Source organism: Cynocephalus volans, chromosome 8 (assembly GCF_027409185.1).
Source record: "Cynocephalus volans isolate mCynVol1 chromosome 8, mCynVol1.pri, whole genome shotgun sequence".
Classification (NCBI taxonomy): Eukaryota; Metazoa; Chordata; class Mammalia; order Dermoptera; family Cynocephalidae; genus Cynocephalus; species Cynocephalus volans.
Genome location: NC_084467.1, coordinates 33,266,365 through 33,281,699, shown reverse-complemented (window position 1 = coordinate 33,281,699; position 15,335 = coordinate 33,266,365). Strand labels below are relative to the sequence as shown.

Sequence of the window (15,335 nt, the reverse complement as noted above, 5' to 3'; positions counted from 1 at the left end):
AGAAAACTGAGGAACAGGGGATTAAGTTACTTAGCCAAGTGTAGTGGATTGAATTATGTCCCCCCAAACCCATTGAAGCTTGTGTTGTGTCCCCCAAGTTTTATGTATTAGGAACTTAGCCCCTGCTGTGACTGTGAAGACTGTGGGAAATTCTATTATGATAATTGTAAGGTGGGGCCTTGAAGAGGTGATTGGGTTGTAGGATCGTGCAGTCATGAATGGATTAAAAATGGTGGTCAGGGGCATGGTTCTGGGGCTTTAAAAGAAGAGAAGAGCCTGTCTTTCTCTCTCTCTCTCTTGCTTTTTCTGCTTCCACCGTCTTGCAATGTGAGACCCCTGGATCACTATCACCACCACCAAATGGACTTTGGACTTCCCAGCCTCAGAAACTGTAAGCAATAAATGTCGTTTTTCTTTATAAATCAGCCAGTTCCAAGTATTCTGTTATAGCAACACAAAACGGACTAATACACTGAGGTTATACAACTAGTAAGTGATAAAACCAAATCTGAACCCAGGCAGTCTGGCTACAGAGTCTTCATAATAGAGGAAGGGAAATCTGGAGATATTTGGCAAAAATATCCTTAAGCTCAGAGTAAGGTACTTAGTCCAAGTAATTAGGAAATGTGCCAATCCCACATGGTAAAGAGAAAATGAACAGATCATAGAAGAGTAATGTTGGAAGGCAGAACGTCCAGTTAGAAGATTGTACTATGGATTAGGCAAAATGGGAGGCAAAAGGAGGCAGATAACATTATACAATGAGACATGTTATACAGTCAGTCACTGAGTTTAACCTTAAGACCAGAAGATAAGACCAGAAAGCAGTTAACTTCCTTGCACACATGAAAACTGTCTTAAAATACCTGAAGAACTGTCATACCCAATCGAGATTGAGATTAGAAGTGACTTTTAAGGAGTCAGGGAGCATTCAACCAACACTGCCCCCAAAAACATACTCACCTGCACCTCAAGCATATTACAATTAGTGGAGGTTTCAAATCATGATACACACCATTTTCTCTCATTCTGTTTTGTCTCTTTAAGGGTGCTGATTCCTCTTTAACTTTGTATGACTGCTATGGTAAAAAATTATCTCTTTGGACCACTTTTTTAAAAAAAGTATGTATATTGTATGTATGTTAAAGTAATACATATGAACTATGAAAATTTTGCCACAGAAGTATACCAGGTAAAAAGGGAAAGTTGCCCTGCCATCACCATCTTGCTCTTTAGAGAGAACCTCTCTTAAAAGTTTGGTATGTTCTCACTTATTGGTGGGAGCTAAAAATTAATATATAGATTCACACACACACACACACACAAAAACCGGGGGGGGGGGGGAGAAGATATAACAACCACAACTACTTGAAGTTGATACGACAAGCAAACAGAAAGGACATTGTTGGGGGGGAGGGGGGAGGGAGAAGGGAGGGAGGTTTTGGTGATGGGGAGCAATAATCAGCCACAATGTATATTGACAAAATAAAACTTTAAAAAAAAAAAAAAAAAAAGTTTGGTTGTATACAAAACAATTGTTACTCTTGGAAGTGTGCCGGGATTCCCTCAGGGTTATTAAGATAGAAAAAATATTAAGAATCACTTTCCTAAGGTCCAGATCCACTGCCAAGAATAAAAGGAACTTCCTGAGGAGGGGTGGGATCTTTATCACTGGAAGTGTAAGCAAAGATTTTGTAGGAATGTTAGAAAGAAGAGTCTCATTGGCTGGGTTGGTTGGAGACAGGGAGGAGGAGACATTAAACTAAATGACTTTTAACATTCCTTCCAAACCTATACTTCTGTGTTATACCAGCAGACGGATTACCAAGCACAAAGGAAAAGGCTCCAATGTGACTTTGACATGGTTAACTTGAGTGTTGGACAAAGTGATATAAGACAAAATCCAATATATAAAATCCAAATTTATAAAACATTACTTTGCAATAAACATTGAACTTATTTTTATAAAGATTCCTTTTAACTAACTAACCATCTTGACATACTCAAAATATACTTTCTTATAAAAAAAATTTCATTTACACTTAACTTTTCGGGACTGTATTTACTGTGTAAAATAAAGCAGGCACACATTATTCATTATTTCAAGGAAGGAAGAGATTCAGACTATCTGCCAAATTGTTGTAGTAGATACGAAGGAAATAAGTCAGCTGAACCTTGCTGTTATTGCCACATAGACTCACAATATGATAGAACTTAAAAGGGACCTTAGAGATAGCATGTAAAAAGTTCCTACCACAGTGCCAGTAAATGGTAGATGAAGCAGCAGAAGGGAAAGAAGCAGCAGCAGCAGCAGCAGCAGCAGCAAAAGAGGATGTTATTTCTTCTGCCCACATATCCTACTTCTGTAAGCCTTAAGGGAGAAAATTGGAATTGTACACACACACACACACACACACACACACACACACACACACACACACACACACACACACACACACACACACACACACACACACACACACACACACACACACACACACACACACACACACACACACACACACACACACACTGTCCATACTGTAAAACTTGACGTCACAGTGTTGTTTGTAATGATAAAACAAGGACTCAGATTTGGAATCTTGTATTTGGAAGTGACTTTAAAGGTTACCCAGTCCAGCCTCCCTCTTCGTCCCAATGATTTAATATATTCACCAAGAATTTATCTTACTTCTACTTCTACACCTCAGTGATGGCAAATTCACACTTTTCTTTCTCAGAGAGCTTATTTCACTTTTGTATACCTCTGACTAGAAAGTTCTTCCTAGTAATGTGCCTATCTACCTGTAGCTTCCACTCACTAGTCCTAGTTCTCTCCCTGGGGGTCATATTGAACAAGTAGAACAAATCTCATCTCTTCTCTGCATGAGAACCCTCCAGATATTTTCAAACAGCTCTTGTGTTTCCCCTGAGTCTTCTCTTCTCCTGGTTAAACTTCCCTAGTTTCTTAAACCCTCACTCTTCTTGTTCCTTTCCTTTAAATGAGATTGTGCGCCTGTATCTCATTTAAGAGTATAAGACCTAGATTTGAACATAAAACTGTACCTCCAATGTGTTGTGACTGGCAGAGAGTAGAGTATGCAGGACTGTCATCTCCTTTATTTCAAATACTGCATGGAATGATGATAATGATGATACAGCATTACTTATTTCATGACATCAGATCCATATATGTCTGCAAGGAAGTATGATGTGACACAATTGGAACCACTAAACTACTCTGTTCAAGAAGCATGAACCAGAAGCATACTGAAAAGCATCAGCTTCTCTAATGCTCTGGATTACACCTTGTAAGTCTTTTGAAAGCATAAACATTATAAGTAATTGAAGTCTACTAGGACCAACTGTAGGACAAAGAGAGTCAGGCCTTCTCTGCATTTTCATTAGCCATTCATTACTAGCTGCCTTGCTTGCTAAAGGAAATATTGATGTTCTCTGGGGTTCTTCTCTCTGTATGCACACACAGAGATGTGTATTTACTACAAAGCAAGTGTAGGGAGGGACAATGACCAAGGAGAAATCCTCCCCATCTTCTTTGTTCACATCTGCTATGTTGAAGAGACAGAATTTATTGCTCTCTTTGAGAAAGGGATCACCTAGTTTGCTTCTCCTACCCACTCTTCTGGCAGGTCATCCTGGTGGAATATTATATCCCATCACACATATCTCTGAATAAAATAAAAGTCAATGAAGAAGAGCTGGAGGGAGAGAATCAGCTGAGAGGCACTAGGAATACTTGCTAATAAGAGAGAGTGGCTGATAAGTGGCACATCCCAGACCAGTTCTCTGTCTCCTGTCTCCTTGTAGCTTGTCCTCAATGACCACAGTGAGCAGGTGTTCTGCTCCCAGCTTTTCCATTTTGATCTCTGTGCACATTGGCATAGGATTATGGTTTAACTAACACTGAAAGAGTTCTCTGTTTTCTTAACGAGTTTTCAAAATTACATTCTATGTGTCTTTTTTTCTGTTTTCCAATTTCCATTTCTGGAGGAAGCATTCCTCCCTCCCTACTCGTGCATGCAAACCTTAATTATTTCTCTTTATTTTCCAAGCACTATGAATGTTTAAAACATGGTACCTATGGACATCCTACATTTAGTCTAGTTTTACCTCTTTAAATCCCACACTATGCCTAATGTCCAGATGAAGCTAATAACCATCAGTGCTTCAGTTTTCTTTGTACTAAACAAGTAGAATATCCACATTTACGTATGGTTATAGTTCTCCCCAAGCTGTACTATTTCATGGTTGAAGCATTTGTAGAGTCTCTTTTTGTGAGTTTTTTGGAGGGAGGGGGATGGCATGGACAGGAGGCAGTTTAGTTAAGAGCATAGTTAGGGTTCCAATTCTGGCTTTTCTACTGTAATCTTTTATAAAGTTACTCAACCTTTCTGCATATCATTTCCTCATTGGTAAAAAGGGGTAATGATACCATGCTAAGTCGTGAAGATTCAGTAAGATGGTGTCATTGAAATACTTAGCACAATATCTGACACACAGAATGATAAAAATAAAATCATAAAAAATGATAGCTATATAATGTTAATAATGTTATTATTAATATGAGTGATAATTTATAACTGAATTTTTTCTTAATATCCTACTGTACAAAGAATTCTTTCCACTTCTTCTTGCTTCAAGAAGTGGCCTGTTGTGATTGTTTTATTACATTTTGAAAGAATGCTTTTATGACCTTGTAGCTTTTTCTGCTACATATTATCCTTCCTTCATGGATTTCCAGAAAAATCAGAATCTTTACCTTCTCTAGATCTGCACTATCAAGTATAGTAGCCACTAGCTACATGTGTCTATTTAAATTTAATAAAAGTTAAATACAATTTAAAATGCCGTAGCACGTTTCAAGTGCTGAGTAGCCACGTGTGGCTAATGTCTACCCATTGAACAAATTGGATATAGAACATTTTTGTTATCACAGAATGCTGGACAGCACTGCTTTAGATATTAGTGGTCTCTGCTCTTTTCTCAGAAATCAAAGAGGATTTATTTTCTAGGGTGTTTCAGAGACTGTTCTCTTAATGTTTCAGGGCTCTGAACATCCATTTTGATGATTCAGATTACTTTTCTTCTTCCAGCTCCTTAGTGTCATAGGCGTCTTTTGTTTAGTTTTGTTTTTTGGTGGCTGGCTGGTACAGGGATCCGAACCCTTGACCTTGGTGTTGCAACACTGCATTCTAACCAACTGAGCTAACCAGCCAGCCTTAATTACTGTTTTTTGGAATAAATACAGGCATTTTCACTTCCCCCGAGAAGATAGTATTACCATAACTTTTAAAGTTCCCAGTCAACAGTGAAAGGAAGCTAAAAGTAGAAGTAATTTTAGCAGATATTCTGTAGAGTAGCTACTCAGATTATAAACAGTAGAATCTTCAGGAGCTAGTAACAGGACATTATAATGTCCTTTTTATGAGTAAATTGTATTACTCAGGATCTGAGTTTTTTCTGTGAGAAAGGTAGTGAACGGCAATATTTTTTTAATAATCTTTATCTGCATTATAAACTTTTTTTTAAAAAAAAAGATGACCGGTAAGGGGATCTTAACCCTTGACTTGGTGTTGTCAGCACCACGCTCACCCAGTGAGCAAACCGACCATCCCTGTATGGGATCTGAACCCGTGGCCTTGGTGTTATCAGCACCGCACTCTCCCGAGTGAGCCACAGGCAGGCCCGCATTATACACTTTTAAAGGTATTTTTTCAGTTGTTCTTTACAACAACGCAGTGAAACAAGTAACATTAGGGTAATCATTCCCATTTTACTGATAAGAAAAATGGGGTTCAGTGTAGTTAACTTACTTGCCTAAAGTCTTTTTTTTTTTTAACTTGCCTAACGTCTTAAAGAGAAAATAGTCTTTAAGGGGAAATAGACTTGAGATTCAAACGAGGATAAAATTTTAATTTCAAATTCAGTATTTTTCATTTTGCTTTTACTTTGTTTTTGTTTTACTTTACCACCACTCAGACTATGGTAAAGGAAGAAGAGTGAAAATTCTTTAGGGGAACCAAAATACCCTCAAAGAATTGGACAGTCTCATTAGTTCTGTGACCATGTGCTTGGGCTGCTGTAATAAAATACACAGACTGAGTGGCTTAAACAATAAAAATTTATATTGCTACAGTTCTGGAGGCTGGAAGTTCAAGATCAAGATGCCAGCAAGACTGACTTTTGGTGAGGTATCTCTCCTTGGTTTGCAGATGGAATCTTCTCTCTGTGTCCTTTTGCTGTGGACAGGAGGGAGATATTTCTTGTGTCTTTTCCTCCCTTTTTAAATATACCAATTCTGTCAGATTAGGGCCCCATCCTTATGACTTCATTTAACTTTAATTACCTCCTTAAAAGCCCTGTCTTCAAATACAGTCACATTGGGGGTGAGGGCTTCAACATATGACATGGGAATTTGGGGGGCAGGGGAATACAGTTCAGTCCATAATACCATGTTAATGGGTTTTTAATATCTTTTGATTTTCATACTTAACCTGGTTAGTTGGAACTATGTTTATATTCAATGTTTGGATGGAAACAAATGTAGCAAATATCTGTATTCTTTATTTCTATGAATATAGAGGCTTAGTTAAATCAAACCTGTGGTACTTGCTGTAATGTACCTTCCCTGAGATAGTCGAATAGCAAAAAATTTGTATCTAAATGTCTACTTTTCTTATAATGTAGCCTAATTTGTTAATAATTAAAGGTCTTAGAACTTTACAGGGTAATAAGTGTCCTCCCTCATTTTACAGATGGAGGAATTAACATACAGAGAAACTGACTTGTCAGAGGTCAGAGCAAGGTGTTGGTGGAACCAGGGATAAATCTCAAACCTCTTAACTCCTTGACCGGTTTTGAGTCCATTGACTATGCAGCCTAGTGGTAAGTATCTTTTTACCCTATCCTTGAGGTAAGAGGGTTAAAGAGACCTAGCAAAGACTGAATTTAAGAATTCCTCATTACTAATGAGACACCTCATTGTCCTTTTCTTTATAGCCATGATGTTATTTTTGTCATTAGTACGAATATTCCAGGTTGGGAGAAGGGATTGGATGTTTTGCTTTTTAAAGTTTGGCCATGTTAGAGATTATTATTAAGGAAGGAAAGAAAGAAAAACCTATTATTTAATGTATTTGTTCTCTGAATTAGGTATAATGCTAGACACTTTATCCTACTTAAGTGTCACTAAAACTTATAGCCATTTCTGGAAGATATGCTTGCCATTTTTATAGTGACTTTTTAATAGTATCGGTTGAATTTATTAGGGAAAAAAATAAACATCAGGATCTAGATTCTAAATCATATTTGAGTTTTATGGAAACTAGGAATCTTATCAAAAAAAGAGAAAATTTCTTTATGTTTAAGCATAGGATTCTAGTTCACTATGTCTTATCCCTTTTTTATTCTTTGCTTAGCGATGATTTGTATGGGAATAAGTCAAGCTTGCTCTTTTACTTGACACTGAAATTGTTATAGTTTCTCGAAAGCCTGTTCTGCCATGACATCTGAAATAGTTAGGATTCTTTTAACTACTAGGGAAGTTGAACAACCAAGCCACATGAAAATAAAGAATGGATTGGGCCTCTATAACCAAGGACCCATAAGCCATTAGTATATTCACTCCTCCATCTCTCACCTCTGCTCTCCTCTGCCCATTGGCTTCTTCTTGTTTATTGTAGATCTGCTTTCTCCATTATAGTAAAAAATATGGCCACTGATATTGACCACTTTTTACTTTTCTTATCACACACTCTTATATGCCTTATGCCCCACCACACTGAACTGTAGTTGTCCAGCATGGCACTGTCCAGTAGAAATACAATGCAAACCACATAGACAGTTTAAAATTTTCCAGTAGCCACACTTTAAAAAGTAAAAAGAAACAGGGGTGGACTGGCCAATTAGTTCACATGATTAGAGCATGGTGCTGGTAACACCAAGGTCAAGGGTTCAGATCCCTGTACTGGCCAGCTGCCAAAAAAAAAGGGAAGGGAAATTAACTTAATAATATATTTTATTTAATCTAGCATATCTAAAATATTATTTTGAAATGTAACCAATATAAAAATATATAATGAAAAAATCTTAGAAATCTGGTGTGTGGTTTACACTTATAGCACATCTCAATTCAGATACTAAGTTTTATCAGAAATACTTGATCTGTATTTAGATTTCAAAAAGTTTGTAGTTGAAAAAGTAGATTCACATACCCAGTTTTGTTCCAAATATACCTAAAAGTTTTCTCAGTAACTGCACTGAGCACTGAGTTTAGTTTTTAAAATTTAAATTAATACAAATTATACAAGATTAAGTATTCACTTCCTTGGTCACATCTCAAGTGCTCAATAGCTTCATGTGGCTAGTAGCTACCATATAGGACAGAGCAGCTCTAATATAGTACTTTATGGCATCATTTCTTTCTTTACATTATTCCCTCTCTGTGGTATATTTTTCTCATTGCACCATCCCCAAGACTCAATTCAAATGTCATCTTTTCCATAAAGCCTTCTCTTCCCATTCCTTAACTGGCTCCTTCCCTCTCCTCTTCCTTCTGAGCCTTCATACCTACTTTTAATGTAGCATCTATAATACTTTATCACATTTATTTGTGTATCTTTCTCACTTTTCTAGACTGAAGAGAGAGTTCCTTATTATTTTTTGAAACCTAGCACAGGGCTGGAACCTATATGTAGTCAAAGAATTTTTGCTTAAAATACAAATGAGTGTAATTTCAGTATGGAAATAACAATGGTTTAGAGGGTTATTTTATAAATAGTAAGTTGGAAATGGAATTTGAATGTCAAATTGAACAAGATTTAATAGGGGGCTGGCCTGTTAGCTCAGTTGGTTAGAGTGTGGTAGGAAATGATCCACTGCTTTTTAAATCTATGACATTGCATTTTTTCATTTGTTTCATTGACCTAGATATGTGAAATACAAAGAATAAGAATAAGATGTAATCTATACTGATAAATAGTTCGTAATCAGGATATATACATGTGCTCAAACAGGAATACACACACACAAGATTTGGGTACATTGCTGCTCTCTCAGCCCCCATAATATTGTTTGGTACTTAGTAAAGAATTTCAAAGTTGAATAGGATCTTAGAAGTTTATCTAGTTCACTCCCTTTCTAACCCATGAGTTCTCTCTCAGGTTGGAAAAGTTTCAGCCATTTTGGGTGACAAATGGTCATCCAGCATTTCTGCTTATACATTTTAGGGGATGAATAATCCATCTTCCACGGGACAGTTTCCATTGCCAGAAAGTCTCTCTCACATCTGCCTCCCTGGAATTAATGCTTTTTCAAATGCAATCAAAAAAGACCACATTTTGTGAAATCTCTGGTGAGCACCCCAGTAGTATGTAAGCTGAAGCAGGGATTTTTTTTTTATCTGTTTTGTTCGGTGATATATCTTCAGTGCCTAGAATAATGACTGACAAATAGCAGATAATGAATATTCATTGAATGAATTAATCTACATAAGCAGGCTTTAGGGCATTACTTTAATTCAGTTTTTTATTTGTGGATTTACACTCTTTGTGGACAATTACTATCTGTCTTTCATTGCTGTTGCCTGACCAATCCTTCCCTTCCATGGCACTTAAACTTACTGAGCCCCAGATTCCTCATCTGTAAAAAGATATTGATAATATTGAAATGATATATGTGAAAATGCTGTACCAGCCAGCCACTAGGGAAAAAAAATCATAACACCAATCACAACAGTTTGGAACCTCATACTGACCAGCCACCGAAAAAGCCCCCAAAACTATGAAAATGCCTGACACTGGGCCTGGTGTTATGGTAATTGTAGGTATAAGTTGAATTTGAAATGGAAACAGTGCAGCAGCCACTGAGCTTGCTTCCACCCTGACATCCCAGAAATTCAAGTTCACTTTTTAAAATTAATTAATTTAAAAAATTTTAATAAATATACAGAACATAAAATCTACCACTTTAACAGTTTTTAAGTGTACAGTTCAGTGACATTAAGGACATTCATATTGTTGTGCAACCATCACCATCATCCATCTCTAGAACTTTTTTCATCTTGCAAAACTGAAATCTGTACCCATTTAACAGTAGCAGTTTCATTTTTAATATTAGCATAGGTAAAGCATAATTCAAATAGTGAATCTGTAGTGGAAAAAAATAACATATTCTAAAACTAAATATAAATAACTTTTATATTACCTGCAGTTTTAGATTATCTGTTTTGTTATTCTTCATTAACATGAATAATTGATATCTAACCTTAGTTGCTTCTATATGTAAATATCAAAGAACTCTGTCACAGTTGTTTTGATGAGAACACGCATTGAAATATTGACTTCTTAATATGTATAATTTTTCTCTTATTGCATAACTGTTTCTGATTTCTCTTATTGCATAACTGTTTCTGAGTTTGGTAGAAAGACAAACTTTTGCATGTTTTGTTTTTCTTTTTGACTGCTTGCTGTGTGCCAAGATCCAGGAATACAAAATGGCTTAGTAGTAGTTAGCTCCGACACTGTGACAGGCATAAAGGTAGGAAGTATAGCTAGTACTCTGCTTGGGGGTGTTACCAGAAAGCTATAACGTTTGTCCTGTACCTTGAAAAATAAATAGGAATCTTCTAAATAGAGAAAAGAAATAGGTCCAGAGGTATGAAGGCATATTGTGTGTTTGGATAGGTTTGAATACATTTTAGGGCTTGATCCTTGAAGACTTAATTGTGACAGTGACATGTTTTATCCATATTTTAGAAAAATAATGCTGATGTATGGATTGGAAAGGAGTGAGACTAGACACAGGAATTAAGTAACTTTTTATTGGTCAAGGTGAGAGATAATGAAATTTTTAACTCAGAATAGCAGCAGAGCAGAGGAAGCGGTCATTTTAGAGGTGGGACTGATAGAATTGGATAACTGATAGGATTTGGATGGCAACAGAGAGCAGAGAATTAAGGGGAATTCCAAGTTTCTGATTTGTTACTGCTAACTGGGATAGGGATTATTTATAAGAGAAGAAAGATACTGTCCAGGGAAAAGGAATAAAACTGGTTGTTAAATAGTAATTACATATCATAATATACTCTAAAACATGGCCATTATTCTTAGAATGCTTTGAAAAATTTTAGGTGACTAGCTTCTTTTTTTATGTGTGAAATTCTATTAGATACTGTATTCTCTTTATTTAGGAAGTGATACAGTGGCAGTTACTTAATACACTGAGTTTTTTATGGCAATACTTTATAAATTTTGTAATGTAGCCGTTCCCTCCTTTTCTTCCTTGTGTGCTATTTTCAAGGTTCCTCTAGTTTGTGCCGGGAGTTCAAAATATTTCTCCTCAGAAGTTACTTTTTCATTGTCTTGAGTTCAACCTTATTTGATGCCTTTCTGCCCAATTGTTTGTTATTTTGTTCATTTTGCCTCACCATTGAGTCTGGCTTTTGTTCTTTCTTTTCACTGGAATTTTTTTTTTGAAATTGCATTGATTCCTTTTTTTTTTTTTTTTTTTTTTTTGATTGATAAGGGGATCGCAACCCTCAGCACCACGCTCAGCCAGTGCCATCCCTATACAGGATCCGAACCCGCGGCCTCAGCGCTACCAGCACCGCACTCTCCTGAGTGAGCCACGGGGCTGGCCCTTGATTGCTTTTGAATATTGTTTTATTGATGTTCTTGTAGTCTGGTTTCTATTTATCATGGCTTCCTTGAATCAGTTTTTTGTATACTGGTAGCTCATCCTTAAACAATATACAACTAAAAGCTTGTATATAAATGGAATATATATACATATATAATGCTTAATTTTTAAGAATACATACTTTCTAATTATAAAAAATTGTGAACAATTTTAAGCTTAAATTTAATTATGATCCCCTAATACCTTTTGTCTCTGTCAGTAAGTTTTAAGCCTGATCTAGTTTCTAATCTCTATTAATGATTTGGAGGAGACAGACATGGCCAGATTCTAGAAAGACTGGGGACATCAAACTAGGAGAGAAGGCAAACACGTGGAGTGGGACACTGGCCAATGTGGCTGAGTGTAATGGAAAATGGAGAAGTCATAACAGACAAGATTACAGAAGTGGCAGGAGCCAGATCCTGCATGGCTTTGTAAAGCACCCTTAACTCAGTGGGAGGCTATTGGAGGTCCTTAAGCAGATTAATGACATGATCAGTTTTATGTTTTAAATGCTCACTTTGACTCTGTAAGAGAAACAGAAACAATAAGACAATGACAGATGGATGGATTTATTATGAGAGTTGGCTCACGTGATTATGGAGGCTAAGTCTCATAATGTTCTGTCTCTAAACTGGTGAATTTAGTCCAAGTCTGAAGGCCTAAGAACCAGGGGAGTTGATGGTGTAACTCCCACTCAGGGTCTAGAGGCCTGCAAACCAGTGAGGAAGGGGGAGGGCGCTGGTGTAAGTCCTGGAGTCCGAGGTGGAGCTCCAGTGCTTAAGGGCAGGAGATGGGTGTCCCAGCTAAAGAAACCAAAGAGAATTTGCCCTTCGTCCAACCTTTTCGTTCTATTTGAGCCCTCAGTGGATTGGATGATTGAGCCCTCAGTGGATTGGATGATGCCTACCAACACTGTTGAAAGCAAACTTCTTTTCTCAGTCTACAGATTCAAATGTTAATCTCTTCTAGAAACAAACTAGGCAAATTTGACAAAAAAACAGTGGGAGGGATTTAAGGGTATCAGGGAATGATTTTAATGAAAGACCTTGGAATCTGAGCTGGGTAAGAAGAGAAGTGAAGACACAATGGGTGAGAAAGTGGTAGAGTCAGTAGATGAATCTAAATTTTCAAACAAGGAAAATACATTCCCGTTGTATAGTAATGTATCCTCTTTATAAAAAAATTTGAAAATATATATGATTAGAAAGTAGAAAGGGAGGAACCCAGTACCACCACCCAAAGACAACCAATTGTTTATATTTCCATGTTTACTTCCGTCTTTTTCTAGGGATAATTTTGGGGAGTTGTGTTAGTTTGTTAGGGCTGCTATAACAAAGACCACAGACATGGTGGTTTAAACAACATAAATTAATTTTTTCACAGTTCTGGAGGCTAGAAGTCCAAGATCAAGGTGTCAGCAATGTTTGTTTCCTCTGAGGAATCTCTCCTTGTCATATGGATGGCCACCTTCTCCCTATGTCTTTACGTCGTCTTTTCTCTGTACTTGTCTATGTCCAAATTTCCTTTTCTTATAAGTTATTTTGAATTAGGAGCCACTGTAATGATCTTATTTTTACTTAATTACCTTTTTAAAGACTCTGTCTCCAAATATAGTCACAGTCTGAGGTACTATGGAATAAGGACTTCAACATGAAATTATAAAGGACACAATTCAGCCCATAGTAGGGGTGCTCATTGTTCTGTTTTTTACCTGGTTTTGATTTTTCATGAATGTAATTTTTGTTCCCATATTTTACCTATTAACATTGTAAATTAAACATTTTCCCTTTTGTTCTTTAGCCTTTGTAAAAATTTAACAGGTGCAAAATACTTTGTCAAGTGATTGTATTGTCAAATCTTAATCAGCCTTCTGTTTTGAACATTTAGGTGTTTCTTCCGCCCTTTTTCTTATTATAAACAGTGCTAAAGCTTTTTAAATAAGACCTTTTTTCTCTATTTTGGATTATTTCCTTAGAATAGAATCTCAGAAGTGAATTTCTTTATTAAAAACTATTAATACATACTGCCAAATTGGAGAAGTATTAAATCTTGTATTTTCTTTACACATGACTATTTTCTCTTTTCCTGCAGTAATAGATTGGAATGATAGAAAACACAAATATGGTCACCTGTCAGATTCTGCATCCCAATATCAAGGTAAGGAAAAAAAACTCTATTTAGCATGTAAACTTTTTATTTGGTATCTCTTACCATAAAACCTTTGTTCTTAGAGGTCTGAGTTTACAGTCAATTCTCTGTTAAAGAAAAAGCAAATATTACCATTTTTAGAGGTGGTCTGTCAAAAGCAATGTTTTGTTTTGAGCTGGAGACCAGAAAACTTAAGTTCTGAGTATAAATAATTTCAAATTAGCTTCATAGCTTTAGGCCCAGTTGCTTAGCTTCTCTGGATTTCCATAGTTTTTATGAGTTTAGGCATGGGAATAAGGCAAAATAAATTGGGTAGTGTGCTTCCATAACTATTACTAATAAACTCAGTATGTTTTAAAATGAGAGAATTGGACTAGACAAACTCTCAAGCCCCTATTTTACTCCAGAATTTCACCTTTCTATCATTTTGGTATGTTTGTCATGATAACTTACACTATAACATTTTTTTCTTTAATAGAAGCTGCTGACATCCCGGAGCTAGGTAAGATATTTTTCTTGCGTTTCTGTTGAATAAGAATAATTACTAACCCAGGGATTACATTGGAACCAGTTTTAATCAACTAGGAAAAGACTTCCATGTATCTATATCTCATAAACCAGTGAATCCTGTGCTCTTGTCTGCCTAATTAACCCATGTGATTCATCTCAGTTGTCTTGTCAAGTCCTCCTTGTCAGGAGGCCACAGACCAGGCTAACAGAAAGGGAGAGGATGTGGTTAATTACATTGCGTGCAGGGAGGAATGGGAACTGAACCAAACTGGAAGTAACTTCTTAATTCACTGAATCCAAAACTGAAACAAACCCCCACCTTCCATAAATCAGAGTTTAGTGGGCTCTTCCCAAAAGAAATTAATGATAAAATAAGTTGAACTGAAATTAAACCTAAAAATTTTCTAAATTGTTTAACTAAATGAAAACTGAAATATTAAAATATTACCAAGTAACAAGTCAGACTGATATTGCACTTGGTTTTTATCCCTGCTATACTTCAGGACTAGGATTGAGGAATAAAACTAATACTAACATTTCTCAATCAGCTTCCAAGTTTTCTGCATAAACATTAGTTTTAATGTCTTAGAGTCCTTAAATCCTTCCACATGTTACATAATATTGATATCCTGATAACCTTATCAATTTTTCTTTTTTCTTTTTTTTTTTTTTTTAATTGTGGATCTCCAGTTTTTGGGGGTTTTTTTTTTGTCTTTTTCGTGACCGGCACTCAGCCAGTGAGCCCACTGGCCATTCCTATATAGGATCCAAACCCACAGCGGGAGCGTCGCTGTGCTCCCAGCGTTGCACTCTCCCAAGTGCGCCACGGGCTTGGCCAACTTTATCAATTTTTGTTCAAGTGTTTTGGTGTATTTTGTTACTGCAACTTCATGTGTTCAGCTCTATTATTATTGTCAATTTGCTTCCTCTTGCCTTTTCTCCCTATAACATATTACTTTCCATTGCCCACTGACACA

General features: G+C 36.4%; 1 protein-coding gene across 14 annotated transcripts in view; it reads left to right on the top strand.

Moving 5' to 3' along the window:
* The window catches only part of SCMH1 (Scm polycomb group protein homolog 1), a 178,164-nt gene that overhangs the window by 32,782 nt on the left and 130,047 nt on the right, over positions 1-15,335 (top strand). For 11 of the 14 annotated variants that reach the window (XM_063103800.1, XM_063103794.1, XM_063103801.1 and 8 more), the window contains 3 exons: positions 6,777-6,906; positions 13,792-13,857; positions 14,327-14,350. In XM_063103800.1, coding sequence (XP_062959870.1) covers positions 6,894-6,906; positions 13,792-13,857; positions 14,327-14,350 — 103 coding nt within the window. In that variant the 5' untranslated portion in view covers positions 6,777-6,893. Of the gene's footprint in view, positions 1-6,180; positions 6,208-6,776; positions 6,907-13,791; positions 13,858-14,326; positions 14,351-15,335 lie in introns of those variants that run through there. The other 3 variants (XM_063103792.1, XM_063103793.1, XM_063103796.1) reach the window with 3 other exon arrangements.